Here is a 21,130-nt window from a genome sequence, read left to right as displayed (position 1 = left end):
GCCGCAGGAGCACCTCTTGGGGCCGCCGCATCCGCACATGCAGACACGGTCAACGAGCTCGATGGGTCCAGAGATCATCTTGTTTGTTGGTATTGTTGTTGTTAGGGACGTAGAAATCATTCGTTGGTTGGGTGCGTGGTATGAAGGTATCGAAATAGAGAACTTGTTGATTTGGATTCGATTGATTTGTTGTATGATGGTTTGAAGGTAGGCGACGTGAAGAAGGAAGGGTTGGGAATGCGGAGGTGGAGGGAATATTTAACCTATTTCGAGCGGCGAAAAATGAACGTAGAATGGTAGATCGGCGGCTGATTACCGAATGGAACACAAAGCCTACTAGCTTTTTTTTTGTTTCATCATTCACTGCGTGCGGCCTTATCTAGATCATGGCAATATGCACACGCCATTTCCTTGTACATTGCCCAACCCGACATCGAACAGTCCACAGTGGCTCGTGATGGCTGCCTTTCTTACCCCCGTGCCAAAAACTGTCAGATGTAGACGTCCGATCGCTCGTGGAGTTCTGGCGCCGGAGGTGGCGCCGGAGCTTGTCCGAGTCATATCTGGTGCCGGACGACTGGCGACCGGATCTTAGGCGTCTGGTGCCCTGGGCGTGATGGGGTTTACGAGCAACCCGCCGACAGGACGAGCCTGGAGGCCATCTAGATAGCACATGTATATGGAGGACCCACTGCCGCTGCGGAAGACAGACGATAATCAAGATCTAATACTCCTATATTTGACGAAAACAAAAGCCATCACCACCCCTGGTGGGTGGCTTGGAAACCCAAGAGCTCAAAGGACTTGAACCCGATTTGAGCCTGGAGCTTTGCCTCAGCTCCTCTCGCCAGTTACGTGGCCTAGGTAGTAGACTAATACCACTATGTTACGCGGGGGTTGTTTCCTTGTTGGGCGGAGAGCAATACTAGGGAACCAGTATCGAGCTCGTGGTCAGTGGTCGGTGCCAACAGCCATGTTGAAGCAGATTTTTAATCTACCAAATTCGAATGCGATGATAGTCAAACTAAAAAACAACGCCACCAGCACAAGCTGTGTATCACGTGGTAGTTTCTGCCGAGTGATATCGCATGCTCTACCCGTCTTGCCAAAACCCAAAAACCAAAACTATCACCCCGGTGGGGGGCTTGAAAACCCTAAGAGTTGACAGGGCTTTCACCCGGGTTTAAACCGGAGAAATTCCCTCAACTCCCCTCGCCGATTGCATAGCCTAGACCACTGGACCACGCGGGGTTATTTCCGTGCTGGATATATGAATTTGAACCTCGTAAAGTGGTGCATGCCAACCCGCGATGGATAATAACAACACAACGACGAAGCGACGTCCGTCAAATAAAATCTCCATCGCCTTGCCACCGCTGCACCACATTTATCATAGTAGGCGGACTGTACGGCGTAAGTTTCTAAGTCTCCGGTGCTCCGCCTAGGCATCCGGAATACAAAGGAAAAAACAAAACTTCGAACAAAAGCTCGAACAAATTCCCCTTCCTCTCTCAGTATTTCGTCTCGCCTGGAGAGGCCATGGGTGGTGGCGTCGGTAGAGCAGAAGCCTTGGCCCCCCCTCCGCCACCATATCCCCTTCAATGTCCAGGCTGATAGCGTCTTGCGCTCTCCTCTCCTCTAGCTGTTCGGGTTCCCTCTGTGCCCGCTCGCATTCTGAGGACTCGATGGCCACTGACCCTTCCTGAACCGGGAGAGCTAGTCTCCCTACATGTGTTGTTTCTAAGAACTTTAGGATTGCGTCGCTGCAGCTCTTGCCAGCAAATAGATGGTGAATCCTGAAGCGATGGGGCCAGGTGCTTACCAACGACGTCGATCATGTAAACCTCGAGTGAGATGGAGTGAAGAAGTCTGCAAAGTTCTTCCACGAGCAAATTGGACATTCTCTCTCCTCTAAAACCCCTCAGTTATTTCCGTCATGGAGTATCGGCCAGCTTTATCATGGCTGGAATGTCAGCCACTTCATCTGGTGTCTCATATTACCCGTGCTTGAAATTTTGTGGTTCGACTCACCCGCGCAAATATAACCATCACTCTGTTACCTACTTCACCACCAACGCGCCCAAACCAAAACGTAAATGTCAAAAGTTGGGTTTGAACCGTAGCAAAAGAGCGTACTCCCCAAGGTTACTACACTTGTTACGGTGCGGACCTTGAATACCGGGAGCCGGTACCCTCACCACTTGGCAGTGTTCGACATAGACCAGACCGGTTGGCCGACCGGTTTGGTCGGTCGGGATAAAATTAAGCAGACCCGACCTGGGCTTTAGTACATCGAGATATATCCTGACCGACCTGACCTTACCAGGCTCGATCGGCCTAGGTCGGCCGACGTCCGGTTAACTGTTAATCCTATCAGCCGCAATGTTTTCCTTAGTTTCTGGCGCTCGTTATAGCATTTACGACGTCAAATGTTGTTTCTTAGCCTGACCTATCCCGACCAGACCAGACCATGACCAAATTTGGTCGGGACTGGTCTATGTATAACACTGCCCCCGGGGATACTCACAGCCAACGGCGATCTCAAGCTTGCATCAGAGCTGTATATTTATCACCTGAAACGTCAGTACGATATTCGAGCAAAGCCATATCCGCACGACTAACCTTAGGATAGTCTCATCATCTACAGTGTGCTGACACGCAACCATCTGATTAATTTAAGCAGGGTACCAGGCGGCCTTGCTATGAAACTCCTATAGCTAGGTAGGCCGTATTCGTGCTCGATTCGTTCCGTATGAGCATCCGTTGTGTTTCGATGCAGTGCCATCAGAGTCCGATAACTTTGGCAGGCTGAGAGTCCCCACCATGCTACTGCATAATAAAGCTGCAGCTATGAACCGTGAAGGAGGGTAGACCTTGTCGACATGTTAGAATTCTTGAAAATGGCCACCAGAGCATAGGATACTCACCACACTTCTCCGGCCCCAATCTTGGCTTTTCTCTATATTGTTCTTCAAATAGTTTTAGGCTAAGAAACGTCATCATCAGGCCTTCCGCTGCTTCAGCTTCAGGTTTGTTCTTGCCGACGGTTGCGGCGATGTACGTTCCGTGAAGGAGGGTAGACCTTATCGACATGTTAGTTTTCTTCACGAACGGGAAACCAAGCAGGGGGTGTTTACCACACTTCGACGGTCCCAATCGTGGCCTTTCCCCATGCGAATCCTCAAGTAGATTTAGGCTAACAAGCGGTATCATCAGAGACCTTCCGCTGATCGAACTCCTGTTTTGTACTTGCGATCGACACCGGCTACTATGATGCTAGATTTCTGCAAAAAGGCAACCTAACCATAGTATACGCACCACACTTCGCGGGTCGCAATCTTGGCCTTTCTCCATATGGTTCTTAAAATAGTTTTAGGCTAAGAATTTAAGAAACGTCATCATCAGTCCTTTAGCTGCTTGAGTTTCAGTTTTGTTCTTGCAGACGTTTGCGGCTATGAAAGTACCGTGAAAGTGAGTAGACCTTATCGACATATTAGTGGTTGCTTCAAGAACAGGCTTTCAAAACAAAAGATATTTACCATACTAGTACGCGGGCCATACTTTCAGGCACCCATCCATTTGGTTCTTCATGTAGGTTGAGGCTCAGAAGCGGCATGATGAGACCTTTAGCAGCTCGAGCTCCAGTTTCGTACTTGCAAGCGATAGCGGCTACTATGTACCGTGAAGGAGGATAGACCTTACCGACGTTTTAGTTTTCTTCAAGAACGGGAAATCTAAGCAGAGGATATTTACCACACTTCACCGGCCATAACTCCTTGCCTGGATCCTCGTGGTTCCCCACCGACTCTGACAGGTTCGGGTTCAGGAGTGCCGACGGAGTGTGGCATCTTTGGAGGGCTGAGTGTTCCCGTCATGCCACGGTATGTGGCTACAGCTATGGGCCGTGAAGGAGGATAGACCTTTCTGAAACGTTAGTACCTTTGGCAATACGGCCATTCAAAAAAGGATACTTACCACACTTCACCAGCCAGAGCTTCTCGCCCATCGCTATGCGATTCGTCACCTAACTGGGAGACAGGCAGGCTAGCCAGCGGAATCACCAATGTTTGGAAGCCGCTTCTCCAGTCATACTACTACTACGCAGGTATCTGCGGCCAAGGCAACGAAGGAGGGTAGACCTTTCCAGATGTTAGTAAGTGTCACGAACAGATACATTCGAAGATGAAGTTTCGACGTACCACACTTCGCCAGCGATGACTCCGCGTTTCTCTCGCAATAGGGATCTTCACCCCTCCCAAATCATCGGCGATTGAGAAGCGCCGGCATCTGACAGCTTTGACAGCATTCCAGTTACCGTAGTTGGCTACAACTATTGACTATGAAGGGGGTACACCTATTCACAGCATCAGTAGTTACCTCACTTCACAAGCCATAGCACTTCACCTTGCTAATTGCCGTGCTTCACGTATCTCGAACAGGTTCCGGCCAACGGTCGCTTCATCCGGCGTCAACGGTAGACTCAGCTCCCATCTCATCGTCGTTGATGACTGCGACTGCGGGCTGCGGAGAAGGGTAGACCTGGCGGGAAGTTAGTAAACCATTCCAGGAGACCGGACATTGATGGGACGCACCAAACTCCACAGCTAACCGCACCTAGACTTGCCCGATGAATCGGTAAAGATTCAAGATAGACGGCGATAAGTTTTAATCGCTTCCCTCGTAACGACTATTGATGGCTGTCAGTCAACGAGCCCGGATTGCCTACCGAATATCCGAACGAAGAAGGGTCAGACAGTTGATTCGAGGCTGGACGGCCGAAACCGGCGCAGCGTGATGGTAAATGCGGATGTGGCGGAACGTACCTTTGAGACTTCATCTTGTTCTATTTTGTTGTTGTGAAGTGAAGTGGAGGGACGGTGAATCGTTGCAGGGGGCGGGGTGAGCGACCCGGAGACTCCCCTGTCGGATGGGCGCTATCCTGAGCTGAGCCGCATCACATTGCGCGGCACGTGTCCGTGACATCACGTTTTCAATTGAAGAAAGAAAAGCCAAATCATCGAGCACGTGTATCGAAAGCCTTTCCGCAAGATGTAGCGTATCCTGCTCATATCTGAATTTCATCATTGTTATTCTACGCTTGAAATAATATATCCGAGAAGTGGGATTGCAGAATATCACACAAACAGCCCCTTCATGTGTGAGACCTAATCTTGTGAGAGCAATGATGAACACGCTGAACTTTGAAGGCCCTTCTATATTTATATAGATAATATACCTGCTATTGAGAGACAGACTCGTCGGCGAGACCAGACAGTAGACCAGACAGCAAGACATACGATATCTCAGTCCCGTCGGACATCCTTACAGTTACTGGTGGAATGATTCCGTCCAACACCCACCTCCGGACGTACTAGACCGGACTAGGTATGTAGAAAACTGGATGTTGTCGACCCGGACCCAGGCAATGCGCCGAGGTCGACACAGAATCATACTGGCCAGTGGCCAGAAAGTCACGCAAGGCGAAAACACAGCGTGCAACGAAATTTTCAATTCCAATTCGATCGCCCACAGTCACACCGTCAGATTCCCCATGCCACCAACCCCTCCAAAGACAAAGAACTCAAGCAGCCAGGAAAACTTTATCGTACCCCCCGAACCTCCCCCCTTGTCCGAGATGGTGTGTTTCAGCCGTTAGGCCTACTTCGTCTCGGCCTCATCGCCCTATTAAAGAAAACCATTTGGTCAGCGAACAAACGTTTTTCCCGACTCCTAGCGGTAGATTGGGGTTTGGGGTTGGGTGTAATGGGGAGCTTACGCAAGGAAGGCAGCCTCCGCAGCCGCAACCATCGCCGCAGCCGCACTTCTGGGGTCCGCCGCAGCCGCACATGCAGACGCGGTCAACGAGTTCGATGGGTCCGGAGAGCATCTTGCCGGTTGGTGTTGTTAGAGACGTAGGATTAATTTGTTGGGAGCGTTGTACGGTTGTATCGAACTCGAGGACTTGTTGTTTTGTGTGAGTGATAGTTTGGTTAGCCGGTGAGGTGAAGAAGGAAAGTTGGGAGTTGGGAGTTGGGGGTATTTTATACCTGTTTTTGAGCGGCGAAAAATGAACAAAGAAATCTAGGTCGCCGACGGATAATAGAAGGACAGTAAAGTGTACTGATGAAACCAATGCGGGTCAAGGCAGATATGGTCGCATCGAGTGATGTCGAAAGCATTCGGAGGCACATACTTGAACACAATTTCCCCGGGTAAACCTGTATCAGTCGGTGGACTTCCGGTTGCTAGATGTCCAGTATCTCTTGCACATTATCATCAGTTGCCGACGCTCGTATACGACCTCTGCACCAGAGAGAGACCCTACATCCAGTCCGTCCAAAGGATGATGCCAGTGTTCTCCATTGCCCGGCATTGGTGAAACAAAGTGCCACTCTTTTCAGCACTTACCGCACCAAGAAATTGAACTTCCTCCAGTAATAGTTGTTAAAGTTTGGGCGTCCGAAAGCGGTCGATAACGGCCGCAGCAACTGGGTGTCCGGAAGCGGTTGATGACAACCACAGCAATGTTGAAAGAGTTGGGCGTCCGGGATGTCTCCCAGACGGTCGCAGCAATTCTGGCAGACAACAGAAATGTTGACCGCCGACTGCAATGTTGGCCGCCGACTGCAATGTAGGCCGCCGACTGCAATGTTGGCCGCCGGCTGCAATGTTGGCGGAAGGCTGCAATGTTTGCAGACGGAAGTAATATTGGCGCAAGGCAGCAATGTTGGCGGAAGGCAGTAATGTTTGCAGACAGCAATAATTTTGGTAGAGAATGTATGGGCGCGCGCCGTCATCTGTATGCTGTACCAAGACCTATGGGAGGGACTTCAGAGTCCAGATTCTGTGTATAGAGGACCTCCAGTCCGGCAAGACTGGAGAACAAGAGAACATTTATCAACCATTACATCTTCTTCTATCTAACACTCTTTTATTACCGTACTTTTATACAAATGTCGCCCTTATTATGTACCATTTTTCGCTGTACTTGTACCAGTGTCGACTGCAGTTTTGTCACAGCAGATCTGAGCGAGTGTGCGAGAGAGATCGAGAAGTTATTGCTTAGATACAGAAGAGAATGAGAATGAACGGGCAACAGAGAGAGTACTATATAAACAGATACAGAGAAAGAAAGAAACTAAATTCCGTCATTTCCATCCTCCGAGGTTGTGGCATGATATCTCCCCTCATGATATCACAGTTAATCATTCATCATTGAGTCGGTCAACGAGTCGCTCATTGAGTCGATCATTGAGTCGATCACTCGCCAATCACTCGCCGGCCTTGATGCTCGAGGATATTAAACAGGATTCCTTCACCGACATGCGGTCCGTTCCGTTGGACCTCACTGGCAGACAAGGTAGGTACTCCATTTCACTCACACTTCCGGACGGACTGGATGTATGTAGTGCAGTCCCTTCCACGAGTCCGAACTATGTAGAACGCTGGATCATGATCATTGATGTCCCCACACGGGCCCGGGCAATACGCAGGGATCGAAACAGTAGGTATCATAGTACATACTAGCCAGAAAGTCACAGAAGGCGAAAACACAGTGTACAACGAAATTTCAATTCCAATTCGATCGCACAGTTACGCCAGCTCCCCCACTTTGCCAACCCCTCCGAAAACAAAGAGATCAAACAGCCAGGAAAACATCGGCGAACCTCCCATCTCCCATCTCCCATCTCCCGAGGTCGTGTGCTTCAGCCGTGAGGCCTACTTCGTCTCACCCATGTCGCACTTGTCGCACTTGTCGCCCTTGTCGCCCTCGTCGCCCTCGTCGCTTTGGGTCGTCACCATTGTCAGCATAGTCTTAGCAGTTAGATGTGGATGGTGACGTACGCAAGGCAGGTAGCCTCCACAGCCGCAGCCCTCGCCGCAGGCGCACTTCTTGGGGCCGCCGGAGCCGCACATGCAGACGCGGTTGACGAGCTCGGTGGGGTTTGAAATCATCTTGATGTTGGTTGGTGGTGTTAGAGACGTGGGGTTGATTTGTTGGGGAGGTGATATGGAGGTATCGTATGGATGGATCGTATCGAAACGGAGGACTTGTTGATTCGATTAATGATGATTTGGTGTGTGAGGTGAAGAAGGAAAGTTTAGATCTTGCGAGTTGAGAGGTATTTTTATAACTAATTCGAGCGGCGAAATACGAACATAGAAAGCTAGGTCGTCCAGCGGATAATAGAAGGGTCCACCAAATCCGCTAGCAAAACCAATGTGGGTCGAGGCGGACATGTTGAAAACGAGTGATGTGAAAAGCATTCACGTGTACTTGAACATAATTTCCCCAGCGGAACCTGTATCTGTAGGTGAATCCTCTCCCGTTAGGTCTCCAGCATCGTATCTACATCCTCTTCACCTCCAGGTGCTCGTACACGACCTCTGCACCTAAGCGAGACGCTACATGTAGTCCGTCAGTTTGCCGGACGGGGTTAGACTGTAGTCCAGCATGAGCTTTTCAGCACTTACACCACCAATTGAGCTTCGTCCAGTCCCAGCCGCTCCACTATCTTTTTTCAGTACCGGCAATGGCGGCGTGATCTTCATGTTTCATCCAGTGCACTCAGGTACTATATTCATACTTCACTTACCTCCCTCAACCACTACATGCAACCACTGATAAAATGCGCAGAAGTATCTCTCTTGTACTCTCACACAAATATCGCATTATTACCGTTTTTCGCTGTACTTTTACCAGTGTCGATTGCAGTCCGTCTCATCCGCGCTTCTGGTGGACTATGTCTGTAGTCTGTCCACCACACATCTCCGGACGGACTGTATGTAGATAGTCCAGTCCCGTCCATGGGTCCGGACTTAGGGCCGGACTATGCATTTAGAACACTAGGTGATGTCTACGCGGACACGGGCGATACACCGGGGTCGTTACAGAAAAATACGTGGCAAGTCACCGAATGCGAACACAGTATATAACGAAACCGCAATTCCAATTCGATCGCACAGTTACACCAGCTCCCCCATGCCTATACCCCTCCGAAAACAAAGAGACCAAATAGCCAGGAAAACTTCAGCGAACCCCCCATCTCCCATCTCCCCAGGTCGTGTGCTTCAGCCGTGAGGCCTACTTCGTCTCGCCCATGTCACCCTTGTCGCCCTTGTCGCCCTGGGTAGTCACCACTGTCAGCATGGTCCTATGTAGTAGTCGGTTATGGGTGGGTGGTGACGTACGCAAGGCAGGCAGCTTCCGCAGCCGCAGCCCTCGCCGCAGGCGCACTTCTTGGGGCCGCCGCAGCCGCACATGCAGACACGATTGGCGAGCTCGGAGGGGTTCGAAATCATCTTGATGTTGGTTGGTGTTGTTTGAGACGTAAGGTTGATTTGTTGGGGGTGTGGTGTGGTTGTTTAGAAACGGAGGACTTATTGTTTCGTGTGAGTGATGCTTTCGTGGGTAGGTGAGGTGAAGAAGAAGAGGTAAGAGTTGGAAGTTGGGGGGATTATCACGGTTTCAGGCGGCGAAAAGAGAACATAGAAAGTCTAGGGCGCCAGCAGATAAACTAGCGAAATCAATATGGGTCGAGGCAGATTGGGTATCATCGAGTGATATAAAAAGCATTCGAGCGTACTCGAACCCACCTGTATCAGTGGGTAAATTCCTGCTGGCTACCTAGATCTCCGGCATAGCTTCAGTATTCTCATAGCTTGTAGGCGCTCGTTCATAACCTCTGAAGCAGCAAGATGACTCGTTTTCTCTCGTATCACCGAGGGCTTTAAAAGTACCAGGTGGAGACGATAATAGATGGTACCTACGAGGATAGCAACAACCAAGTCAGGACATCGAGGGATACCGCTGTGTAGAACTTCTACGGTTTTACTCCGCGTGCTCATGCACTGCCATAAACTTTGCAACCTCCCGGACGTGTAGCGGAAAGCCACCAGGACATTAGGATTTCTAGGTATTCTCTAGTGTTAGCTCTGGCTTCCTCCCTTACACAGTAAAAAGCCATGAATGAGCGGCCGCAGCTCCCACAATGAGATGGAATTCATACAACCTCTGCAGAAATAACCTGCGAGACAATTGATCGGTTATGATCTGTTGTATGCGCCACAAAGCCACACGAAGCCACAGCGCCACCGTTAGGCGCCGAAAGCCACTTTCCGCCAAGGAACGCTATCATGAGCCACACGAAGCCACAGAAGGCCACGATGCCTCACCAAGCGGCACTCGCTGCAATGACGTAAAGGTTTGATGTCTTGGCTCCCAGCTGTCGCGTGTTCGGAGCTCGCGTTTGACGGTTGTCACGGAAGCACGACTTGCAGCATCACCACACTCTCTCTAAACCTTTGACTACGGGCTTATCGACGGCGATTACGGACAGTCCTACGATGGCAAAAGGCAAAAGGCACGCGAGATGAAACACAAATTTATCCATGAGAATCCAAATTGCGTGTGAATGAAGAGCAGCAGCGGTGGGTGGCCGTTCAGTTTCAATCGTCTCACTTCATCGCGTGAAGATCGGCGACATGCGGAGGTTTGCTAATGGTGATAGTCATGATAGATATCGGATAGGGCTCCGGCGAGGCGAAGCGAGCGAGTCGGTCGGCCGGCCGGGCGGCTGCGACGGGTCCCCCCACAAACAAACAAACGAATCGATCATGACCGTGCGCGAGCGCGATCTTGCAGATTCGTCAGGAGATGGATGTTTGGCGCGACCGGTTATCGACATTCCTGCACCAAGAGCACGGACGGGATCACGACTAACGGGCTGCCCCACGTCCTGCGGCCTGCGGGGACTGGCGAGGACTGGCGAGGATGAGGTGGTTGTCTGGGGATTCACGGATGGTGGGGGTTGATGAGGCGTTTGGAGGAGTACTTATGTCAATGGAGCGTGGTGGTGTATCTCTACGGCCGAATAAAGAGCATTACAAAGTGAGTTGAGATCGAGAGCATACGGAGTCGATGGGAAGAAGTGGTTTCGTTGGATAACGCGGCGAAATATAATCGCCGTCGCCATCGTGGCCCCGAAGCGTTGCGCGTTCGATGCGATGGATCCGTTTGCAAGCTCCCACGTGGGTTGAAGGGTTCAACGGTGCTCAGGGGAAGGAAACACGCGCGTTCCCGCACGGTGCTGCCGGATTGAAACGCGACCGGCTTGTTTGTGGGTGATGTTATCGAGCGGCCGGATCGCGATGGTTTAAGCGGGACGTGCTGAGGCTGTGCGTAAACAGCGGGTGGGGGCCGTTGGTGGGGGCGGTGCGGAGCGATGCGCTGAAACAGTGGCGGGCGGGAGCACTTGCTTGTTTCCCTTGTTCGCCAGTCCGTCGTCGCGTGTTTCCGGTCCAGAGTGGGTCGCATACCCGGCAGATTCGACGTCCCTTGCGCGCCCTGTTCTGTTCCGTGGCTGGGCCGTGATGTCCTCAGAGATGGAGATGCGCCCTCGGTCTGCGCCTTGCACCGCTTCTTCTTTGCTTCCTCGAGCTCCGGCCAATCCGACTGAGTGCAATGGCATTCTGCAGCGCAGAGTAGCGCAGACATCCGCTGCGACGAGTGTTCTTCGTCATCATCTTCTGCTTCACCTTCTTCTTCTTCTGCCCATGTCGTGTCGCTCTTTGCCACTCTCTCGCACCGTGCGCATTCTTCTTCTGCGTTGTCCGAACTGCATGCACGCGGGTTTTGCATAAGTAGTAGTTATACCTAACTCACCGTGCGTGCTCGACTCGCCCACTGTCACCATCGCTAGTTCCCGTGCATCGCCGTCGCTGAATTGCGCCTCTCTCCCATTCATTGATTCCCGTCCGTGTCCGAGCTGTGTTGCGCAGTGAGAGGCGGATGCTCGTTCGTCGTTCGAATAACAGCAAAAAAGTAAATAACTTCTTCCATACGATGCGCCTTCATGACTTATCCGTCGGCTATCCCTTTCGCTGCTAGTTGTTGTCGTTATAAAGCCAGGTGTGCGGCCGCGGCTTTATGCAGTAGCCAACTCTGTAAGCCTATCCGAACCCCATCATCCCCATCCATCGTCCACCACTCAAAGCGATCCCAATCCGCGAACTCCACATCCACCGCTACAACCACCAACCACCAACCACAACCACCAACCTCCACCACCACTCCCCACCCTCAACGCTCCCCTCCGTGATGGCGATATAGTCAGCACCGACTTCCTCCCCCGACTTGCGCCCTCCCGCTACTTCAAACTACACCCGCTCCCAAATACCTAGCCGCTGCCTCCGCCCCTCCCCCTTACATTCTACATTCCTCTCGCAATCCGCACGTCCCCTTCCCCCACCCCAACAGCTCTCCCCTACGAATGGCGACTACAGACCCCCCGAACGCAAGCGCTTTCTTTCACGGAACGGCAGAAGAAGCCATAGCCACGTCGCTCCGTCGATGCTTCCCCCTCGTCTGCCTCGTCACGGACGGCGGCGAGGAGAGCACTCGCTGGGAATCGGAGTACCTGGTCGACGATGAGGTACTTGCTTCCTCGCTCGCTTCACGACGCCTCGCTTCCTGCGCTTCGCTAAAGCGCTGAGCGTTTACCTTTTACTGACACTTCCTCGGCTTCGTTTGGTGGTAGATCTTTGAACTCCTGCGAGCCGAGGTCATCCTCCTCCGACTCGAAGCCGGAACTCGCGACGCCAAACTCCTCGCCGAGGCCTCCGGTATCGCCGAAACGCCAAACCTGTTGATAATCAAGTATGCACGCACTCCTCCACGAGCAGCCTTCGCTCGCGACGACTCAATTGCTGATGTGTGGTAGAGACGGTACGACCATCGTCACACTGCTCGCCGGAGTCTCGCGAGAACATTTCATTCATAACATCAAGAACGCGCTCATCAGGATTGCGGAGAGGCGCCCCTCTCTGTACCCCGCACCCGCACCCGCACCCGTACAACCTATTGCCAACGTGCAACAGCAACAACTACCTTACCCGCAGTCGCCTCCTCCTGCCGTCAATTACAACGCGACTCCTACAAACATCGCAAACTCAATTGACCGCCCAGAGTCTCCGCGAGGAACCCCCGCGTCCTATCCGAGCAGCCCCACAGCTCCTCCTACCACCACAAACACCGTCGCTACCAACGATGCTGCGGCCGCAAGTGCTGCCGCCGAAGCCATGTCCTCCGGCCGTCGCGGCAGCGTTCGCCCAAGTTTCGGTGAGCAGCAACGACTCAAGAAGGTAGCCGAGCAAGCCGAGAGACAGCGCATCTTGCAGCTGCTCGAGTACGACAAAGCCGAGCGCCGACTCCGTGACAAGGAGCGACGAGAGAGTGTCGTGATCACGGAACAGCTCCGGCCACGATTCCCAGAAGTGGTGGTCGCCACTGGGAGCAGCGGCGATAGCGGCAAGGGCGACGTGGCTTTATCGTTCCGTCTCACGGACGGCTCGAACGTTAAATTTCGTTTCCCCCCGGAGGCTACGTTGGGCGTGGACGTAAGGGCATGGATAGAGAAGGTATTCGCTCTCGGACGACCCCATCGATACCACCGCTGACGGAGGATCTACAGAACCGTTCTGACGGCGACCGTCCTTACAACTTCATGGAGATCCTCGGCCCCGCGCGCAACCGGCCACTGACCATCTCGGACGAGAGTGAAACCCTGTCACACCTGTTCAAGCGGTCGGCCACGCTCGTGCTCGTGCCCACACAGTCGGCTATCGCGGAGGCATACAATAACTCGTCGATGGCGAAGAGCGGCTACGGTGTTCATGGTGTCCTTTCGAACGCATATGCTATGATCTCCGGGGCTGTGAATGCGGTATGGAGCTTGGCACCGTTCGCCTCCAGGACGGTCGAGCAGCCACCGCCGCCACCGCCGCGGCGTGAGGGAAGACGCGTGGGCACAGCGGAGAGCAATGTCAGGACGCTGGGAAGTCAAAACGAAGATTCCGAGAGGCGGTACTACAATGGAAATCAAGTGAGTCAACCCCCTCTTCCACCGCACCACTGACTGACTGACTAATCGACTGACTCCTCCGCCACAGTCGAGCCTCGAGCCAAAACCGGACGACAAATGAGTCGTCCCCACCTTCTTTTCCTTTCCTTTCCTTTCGTATTCATTTTCTTGTCTTGCGGGATTTGGGGTCTGGGGGGCGTTTCATCTATCTAAACTTCGCTTCTGTCGTACCGGTACTACTACTGCTGCTGTTGCTGCCTGCTGCCTGTCTGTCCTTACCTGAACGATGTTTTCTCTGCACATTATTATCGACACACTAAATGGTCCCCGTCTTTTTTTCCGTCCGATTCTGTGTATTCTGTGTACTCTGCACTGTACTCTTTTCCTTTCTTTTTTGTTTGTTCGAAAGAATGAAGGGACGAGGAGGAGGAGGACGAGAAGGAGAAGAAGGAGGGGGGTTTGTAAGTATCATGCGTGCAAGCAAGCTTGCTTCCAATGCACACGCGCAAAGATGTTTGATATGTTTGATATTGAAGATTCGATGCTTCATAGTCAGTGGCCTCACCTGACCCGTGCGCGGATGGATGGATGGATGGATGGATGGATGAATGCATGGATGGATGGATGTGTGCGTCATGGCGGGAGTAAAGCAAGGGAACCATGAAGGGAACGGTGGTGGTGGTGATCGGCGGACAAGGACGAGGACGAGGCGGCACGGCTCGCTGACTGCACTGCACTGATATCATGCCATCTCCTGTCCTGGCTGACACCGCACCTGCCCGGCTTGCATGGGGCTTCCCGGACCGTCGGTGAGGAAACATGACCAGATGAGCGACAGGATCGCCGTGATCGGAGGATGCGATGCGTCATTGATTGTGTTCCTTGATGGTTTGTTTGGTTCTTGGAAAGATATTTGGCGTTGTTTATTGGAAGTGGTAGAATGGCCTCACCGAACCGGCGAGCTGACGAGTTCCTGAGAGTTGTTTGTGTGGCTGCCCTGCATCTAACTGACCTGCGCGTGGCGGCACAGCGCTGTACCACTGTCTGCTTCGCCATTCTGTTTCAGGCTTCGATTCCTGGACTCCCGTTCACGATAACACTCAAAATGATCGATCTGGTCTGTACAATCAATACCGAGTTTATTCATTCAGAGTCAGACCGAGGAAATAACGACCTTGCGAGCACCAGCCACCACCTGCCGCCGCTTCACAAGCCACATCGTGGCTCTATCGTGGCTGAGACATTTCGGTCTCGTATTCGTTTCCGGTTCTGTTTCCGCTTCACTGTTCGCCGCAATTTCAGTACATCCAGTCCAATCCTGTTCACTCAAGCTTGAAGCCCACGGGAATGGCATGAAGGATTCGCTACATCGGCTTTGCGTCCCTTGTTTGAAGTTTCTCGCTTATCCTCCCGCTCTCCCTTCCGCTCTCCCTCCCTCGCCGCTCGCCGCTCACAGATCGGAGAGCGGAGAGCGGATGTGCAAATACTCGGGATTGAGGAATACTGGTGCTCTAACCAGCAACGTTGATACCGGTGCATGGGATCGTTGGATCGGTTATCGACCACAACAATTCATCACCTATCACCCAGCACCCATCGATAGGCATTTCGAGCCTTGAGATTTCGGTCATATATTTCTGTGGCTTTTTCGTTTAATCGTTGATTATAGTACTTGCGACCTATACAGACTGTGGCGGTATTCGCCCACCGGTTCCCGTCCACTGTCCAATTCGACCTCGATCAGTCCGCTGAGGCTGGTGGCTCCCCCACCAGGGCAAGTCGTCAGGACATGCCATAATCCCCCCGTTCCCCAACTTCGACACCCCGTCCTGCCCGTGACGCTCTCCGCCGCTCTTTCATACTGCTTCCTCGGCGCTCGTTCCAACCCCTCGCTAGCTACGTCTTTCACGGCTACGTCTTCATCGGCCCGAAGAAAACCGGCGAGTGATAACTCAACAACAATGTTGATATTATGCGTCTTATTGCCTGTTCCGGTGTCACTGCTACTTGCCACTGTCCTTTTGCATACTGCGCTCATTTTCTTCGTAGTTGCTTAGCATTGTCCATAGCTTCTCATCACCGTCAGCCTCTTTAAGCCTTCAAGCTTCCAACCCAGACTCCAGTCCGGCGACGGCAATCGCCGCATCCTCTGCCTGAGGCCCGGCTTCCTCGTTGCCTACAAGAGCTCTTTTCCTTTATAAGCAGTGTTCTTTCTCATCTTTCTCGTATCAAGACGTCAATCAAGACAAGCTCTTCTCTCAATTCCAACAAACCTTCAGCATCGAATGCCGAGTGATAGTCTAAGACTATCATTCGGCGGACCGTCCCAGTCGTTCAGAACCGAATCGTCTGCCCTCTTGGAACAGAGGTATGCATATATACACACGGAGAGACCCACGAGCTACACAACATGTTGAATTGCGTGTAGCATCGCTATTAAGAATACAAGCAAATCGCCATGTCCACCTCTACCATTTCCTAAGCAATAACAGTTAAACCAGCACTCACGAGTCTCAATGATCCACAGAACTGAGTTCATCGTGACGAGAAGCGATACCTAATTTCATAAAACTACATCCGCTCCCCAATTCCGCGCATCAACTGTACGATCCACTTCGCTCAAAACGATCCACATTGCTTTCAATCCACTTCGCATTAAGCCCGTCCAGGAAAAAGATACTTGGCAGAATCCATCCAGTATAGCAGTACAGCAGGCAGACCCCCAACCTTTTTCCAGAGGGGGAAACAAACATCCCATCAAATCAAGCGCGTATTTTTTTTCGTTTTTCTTTCTTCTTCCGATCCCATTACCCACGAGCAAACAAGCGCAACCCACCCTGGCGCCTTCCAATCCCATTCACCCACGAGCAAGCAAGCAACGCTGCAACCGCACTTGTTCTTTTCCTCAGCCCACTCACGACCAAGCAAGCCATGATCTCACGCCTCAATCCAGGCCATCATCATCCACAACCGCGGCCGCCTCTCCTCTACGACCAACTCGTCCAGCTTTCCTCGTCCAAGTCCTTCTGGGGGCCTGGACCTCGCGGCTTGCCACACCCCCACAAACTCCTCACTCCGGGGAACGCCCAACCCGCCCACTTGGTTCGCGCCCAACACAGCCGCCGGCACCCATCCAAAACTCAGCAAGCAAACCAGCCAACGTTCACCCACCCCAACCCAACCCCACCCCCAAACCCACCCCACCACGTCGACCCCATGTGAGCAGCAGTACTGCACGGAGCCTACTGCCGCCCATAAGACCGGCCATTCCCATTCCCCCCAGTCGTTCCCCCAATCCATCCCATTATTATCCCTGTATCCTGCACATCATCAATCCACGGGCCGATATCATCCAGATCCAGATGCGGCACGTCCGCGTTATCATTCTCGTCGGGCACAGGGCCGAGCGAGACGGGCGATGGCGAGATCGGCGTGGTGGGGGGCGGGCCGGGGGACTGGATCGGACGGTTGGGGCGGCTGGTGAGAGATGAGGGCCGCTGGGGGATGGGGAGGTACGGCAGCCGCGATGTTGCGGCGGCGGCGGCGGTGGCGGTGGTAGGGGCGGCCGGGGGTGAGGCTGGGAGTGAGGCTGGGGGTGAGGCTGGGGGTGAGGCTGGGGGTGAGGCTGGGGCTGCTTCCGGGGCGGGTGCGGATGGGGTGCGGGTCCGGATGCAGATTCCCGAGGCCAGTCCGAGGTGGAGGGGCGCCGGAAGGGGGTGATCATTACTGTTGATGTTGTGCTGCTGTTGCTGGTAGTGGTAGTGGTGGAGGAGGAGGACTGCGGAGGACAGGACAGTCAGTTCACGGCTGGAATATTGGGGAGTGCTGGGGACTTACGAGCGGTAATTGAGTGGTAAGATGAAGAGGTGGAGTGAAGATTGCTTTGGAGCAGAGGTTACGGTGGTGGAGCAGAGAGTCGAGCCGTAGGAGGACTGGGGAGAGCAGGGAGTCAGTTAGCAGCTTGGATACTGGAGATTACTGGAGAGTACTGGGGACTTGCTCGTGCGGTGAATGAGTGGTCAGATGAAGAGATTGAGTGTATATATTGCCGTGGAGCAGAAACTACAGTGGTGAGGAAGAGTCGAGGTGGACGAGGAGGGAACTCGATAGTGCTTTGACAAAGGCCGGTGGTGGGTACGGATCACGGTGTGATGGAGGGTGTGTACGGCTTTGTGGAAGCGGGTGTCGGTGTTCGGAGATGTAGAGATGTAGTGATGTAGAGATATAGCTGGTAGTAATGGAAGTGATGGAAGTTCGAGTAGATTGACGGATTGGAAGAGGGAGAGGGACAGTGGTGGGGATAGGAATCGACGGGCAGAAGGAGGGTTGGGGACGATTTTGGTGCAGTCGTAGGTCACAGATGAAAGCCGTCGCTGTAGCTGTTCGTAACGGGCGTGCTGCAGCGGAGAACCACGGATGTAGCGGACGACTGCAATGCACTCGGGGCAATCTCAAACATGGCTCTCAATTTCATCCAGTAGGCTATGGAAAAAATCGCCTCTTAAGCATTCACAGATAAATTAGGTCCCATATGACAAGTAGTACATCTTTTCCACCACATCAACCGCATCAACTCATATCAAAAGTCCTCCTTCACGCAACTGCCCCCGCCATCCCCATCGTCGTCTCCGGCAGGAACGCACCGCCTCCTAAATCTTCGCGTCTGGCGGAGGCCCCACCGGGCGGTCGAGGGCGCGGAACGGGCGGCCGGTGGCTTTGCAGAAGACCCAAGTTGCGGAAAGCCTGAGGCCATACGCCAAAGTGAGGAAGATCAACGATCCGAGAGGCGCGACCAGGAAAACACCTATTTCCACCATGTCAGCTCAGTTCAGTTCAATTCCCGCCTCATTCCCGCCTCATTCAGGGGAGTACGAACCGAAAGCGCTCCAGTCATCCCCATACAGTCCCTTCTTCAGGATCATCAGCTCCGCACCCTGGTGCGCATCTCCGTAATAGATCGAGCCGAAGATGAACACGCTAAGCATTCCGCCCAGGCCGCCGCAGATGACGTCGAAGCCGTTGAGGAAGTAGAATCGCTCGCTGAGCCCGAGAAGGATCGACGGGAGGGTGGCGGTCGCGACGATGTTGGAGATCAGGAAGATCTGCAGGATGCTGGGCTTCTTGACGGCGATTATGATGACCGGGATCGTGATCAGTGCCACAAGGACACGGATGTAGATGAAGGGTAGCTTGCTGCGGAAAACATCGTTGGATATCGTCGAGACCATGGCGGATTGGAGGGAGTCGAAGACTGCAGGGGTCAGCAAGAGCATGGAATGATTGGAACGTGGGCGTACCGGCACGCTGAGCGCTACGACCATGACCACGACGAAGCCTACAACCCACGCAGGCAACTTCCCCAGCAGTAAGAAGAACGCCAGTCCTCCGTACACATCCGGGGTCCAGACACCCGCCCAGGCGGCGATGAATCCGGTCGAGCTGACGAGGAGCAGGATGATGAAGACCGCAAGCGAAGCGAGGCCGCAGCCGATCCACAGGTCCTTATCCGTCTTGGAGGCGAAGGCGCGCATCCAAAAGTTCGACAGGAACATGTCGCTGAAGACGATTCCAATCAGGAGGATGAAGATCAGCTGGTAGCCGAGTTTGCTCTGCTCGAGCAGGCCGGAAGGGGCGATCAAGGCGGTGTCGATGGTCACCGAGGTGCCGACGGCAATCGCGCAAATGATGATCAGGAGACCGATCATGGCTCCTTGGATGTTGTCTGTGATAAAGGAGACCTTGAACCCTCCCAGAGCTGCGTGCGATGTCAGCACCCGCTACATGCGATTGTGAATGGTATTCATACCGGTATAAATGGTGGTCACAACCACCTCCACAATGATCACTGGAAGTCCCTTGAGCCCAGTCAATGTCTCGATGACCTGTCCCAGGGCGGACAATTCGGCAACCATGTACAAGAACATCGTCGCGACACTATACAAATCAGCCCGTCTTCCGGAGATCTTATCGCCAAACCCGACCAGCGGCCAAGGTCGGCCGTCTAGAATAGCGACCCTCGGCCCGCCATCAACCAACACCTCGGAACACTCACGTCAAGAAGCTGAGATACAAGCTTGCAACCACGCCGAACCGTTCACGGACCCACATGGTCAAGATGAAGCCCTCGGGCAGCTTCCTTCTGATGATGGGCGCCAGGACGGGGAAGATCATCAACGGCAGCGCCGAGCAAGCCGCATAAGTGATGGAGCCCTGGACACCGGCAATAGTCGCGATCTCGGGGTACGAGAAAAGGATCGAGGAACCCATGGCTATCATTCGCGTCAATACACCGGCTCACAGCCACGAGGAAGATTCACGGGGGGAAGGGAGGAGGGGCGCAAAGCGGCAACACGTTTCCCACGCAAGTCTTAACTTGTTCGGGTGGACGGTACAATCTCAGCCTGAGGGTTTCCAAAGATGTAGCCTGGCCTTCTCTCACGAGATGGCCGAGGAGCAGTCTGCTTCATCCCCCAAGCGCCCGTAGTGAAACCACAGCCGCCCCTCCGAAAACCGTGTTCGGGAGAGACAGCATCAAAAGTTTAATACGAACCTCGTCACAGACTTGACTCATGGGTGCACTGTGTATACGGTAGGGTGTGCCGTACGTGTTGCCGCTATCGTGTAGCATATTGATAGCACTCACCGGAAGCGACGAAGTTGAGTGCCAAAGGGACCGCTGCGAATGACTCCAGTCAGCAATGCAATCCTACTTTCGCAGAAAGGAAAGTGCAGTAGCAGCAGGATTCAAACCAGTTTGTGTGCGGTTGGAGTGCAGGAACTCGGATTTCGACTGCCCGCGATACCGCCAGGCGATGTAACAGCCCATCACACTGCGAAGACGCCAGTTAGCAACGCGCCCCGGCTTCGCTGGACGGACGTGACAGGATGGTAGGAAGTACTCACAGGAAGACCGCATACGTGACATACACGAGCGCACCCGCAGCGGATCGGAAAGGGAGCCCATCTTTGCGTTTGGGTGCGAGGAGGCAGTCGAAGTCGGTCTTCGAGCAGAGCGGAGGGGGTACTGCAGGAAGAAGAGGTTCGAGCGAAGGTTATAACACGTATGGGTTCCAGCGAAAGCTGGAGGAGAGAAGGTTCTTCTTATCGGCCGGCGAGTGGGGACGCTACGCGCGTGCGAGGGGTCCGGGTTTTGCTTTTACTTCGTACGTCTAGATTCCCGAAGACGCATGGAACCGACAGGACCCGGTAGTCTTTCGATCGGGACAGGGAAGAAGCCTGTTATATAGGAACCACTAGAGGACCACGCG

The 21,130-nt window shown here is 53.3% G+C and overlaps 6 protein-coding genes across 6 annotated transcripts; 1 reads left to right on the top strand and 5 right to left on the bottom strand.

Moving 5' to 3' along the window:
• Window positions 1–3,002: 3,002 nt before the first annotated feature.
• On the bottom strand, window positions 3,003–4,837 carry BZA05DRAFT_422978 (uncharacterized protein; the record flags this gene model as incomplete). The annotated part of the gene is made up of 8 exons (XM_051485847.1): window positions 3,003–3,082; window positions 3,319–3,348; window positions 3,562–3,672; window positions 3,754–3,858; window positions 3,976–4,024; window positions 4,200–4,330; window positions 4,427–4,539; window positions 4,824–4,837. 8 exons carry the CDS (start codon window positions 4,835–4,837, stop codon window positions 3,003–3,005), a joined length of 633 nt encoding a protein of 210 aa, XP_051334593.1.
• A 2,434-nt stretch (window positions 4,838–7,271) lies between these two features.
• BZA05DRAFT_422977 (uncharacterized protein) lies at window positions 7,272–7,956 on the bottom strand (the record flags this gene model as incomplete). The annotated part of the gene is made up of 4 exons (XM_051485846.1): window positions 7,272–7,348; window positions 7,383–7,523; window positions 7,734–7,815; window positions 7,846–7,956. The coding sequence occupies 4 exons, from the start codon at window positions 7,954–7,956 to the stop codon at window positions 7,272–7,274; spliced, it is 411 nt and encodes a 136-aa protein (XP_051334592.1).
• A 1,129-nt stretch (window positions 7,957–9,085) lies between these two features.
• BZA05DRAFT_449694 (uncharacterized protein) lies at window positions 9,086–9,303 on the bottom strand (the record flags this gene model as incomplete). Its single annotated transcript, XM_051487389.1, has 2 exons — window positions 9,086–9,127; window positions 9,193–9,303. 2 exons carry the CDS (start codon window positions 9,301–9,303, stop codon window positions 9,086–9,088), a joined length of 153 nt encoding a protein of 50 aa, XP_051334591.1.
• Window positions 9,304–10,776: 1,473 nt separating this feature from the next.
• Window positions 10,777–11,748, bottom strand: BZA05DRAFT_231325 (uncharacterized protein). The gene has a single exon (XM_051479819.1). The coding sequence runs from the start codon at window positions 11,639–11,641 to the stop codon at window positions 10,865–10,867; it is 777 nt and encodes a 258-aa protein (XP_051334590.1). The 5' UTR covers window positions 11,642–11,748; the 3' UTR covers window positions 10,777–10,864.
• A 175-nt stretch (window positions 11,749–11,923) lies between these two features.
• BZA05DRAFT_413647 (uncharacterized protein) lies at window positions 11,924–14,431 on the top strand. Its single transcript, XM_051485205.1, has 5 exons — window positions 11,924–12,434; window positions 12,540–12,658; window positions 12,723–13,419; window positions 13,473–13,883; window positions 13,951–14,431. Exons 1-5 carry the CDS (start codon window positions 12,273–12,275, stop codon window positions 13,981–13,983), a joined length of 1,422 nt encoding a protein of 473 aa, XP_051334589.1. The 5' UTR covers window positions 11,924–12,272; the 3' UTR covers window positions 13,984–14,431.
• Window positions 14,432–18,320: 3,889 nt separating this feature from the next.
• BZA05DRAFT_413644 (uncharacterized protein) lies at window positions 18,321–21,130 on the bottom strand. Its single transcript, XM_051485204.1, has 6 exons — window positions 20,790–21,130; window positions 20,506–20,538; window positions 19,915–20,131; window positions 19,669–19,796; window positions 18,739–19,617; window positions 18,321–18,666 (listed from the first exon to the last, which is right to left on the bottom strand). The coding sequence occupies exons 1-6, from the start codon at window positions 20,824–20,826 to the stop codon at window positions 18,512–18,514; spliced, it is 1,449 nt and encodes a 482-aa protein (XP_051334588.1). The 5' UTR covers window positions 20,827–21,130; the 3' UTR covers window positions 18,321–18,511.

The sequence above is a fragment of the Tricharina praecox genome (genome assembly GCF_024521635.1).
Source record: "Tricharina praecox strain CBS 144465 chromosome Unknown BZA05scaffold_58, whole genome shotgun sequence".
In the NCBI taxonomy this organism is placed as follows: domain Eukaryota; kingdom Fungi; phylum Ascomycota; class Pezizomycetes; order Pezizales; family Pyronemataceae; genus Tricharina; species Tricharina praecox.
The sequence above is the reverse complement of the archived record's forward strand: the minus strand, read 5'-3'. Positions and strand labels throughout refer to the sequence as shown.

Coding starts and splice junctions, on each gene's coding strand:
- BZA05DRAFT_231325 (XM_051479819.1), bottom strand. CDS start 11,641: ATGCAAAACCCGCGTGCATGCAGTTCGGACAACGCAGAAGAAGAATGC.
- BZA05DRAFT_413647 (XM_051485205.1), top strand. CDS start 12,273: ATGGCGACTACAGACCCCCCGAACGCAAGCGCTTTCTTTCACGGAACG. Junction 13,420..13,472: donor TAAGGGCATGGATAGAGAAG/GTATTCGCTCTC, acceptor GAGGATCTACAG/AACCGTTCTGACGGCGACCG. Junction 13,884..13,950: donor GGTACTACAATGGAAATCAA/GTGAGTCAACCC, acceptor CCTCCGCCACAG/TCGAGCCTCGAGCCAAAACC.
- BZA05DRAFT_413644 (XM_051485204.1), bottom strand. CDS start 20,826: ATGGGCTCCCTTTCCGATCCGCTGCGGGTGCGCTCGT. Junction 20,132..20,505: donor ACTCAACTTCGTCGCTTCCG/GTGAGTGCTATC, acceptor CGCGAATGATAG/CCATGGGTTCCTCGATCCTT. Junction 19,797..19,914: donor TTGTATCTCAGCTTCTTGAC/GTGAGTGTTCCG, acceptor TGATTTGTATAG/TGTCGCGACGATGTTCTTGT.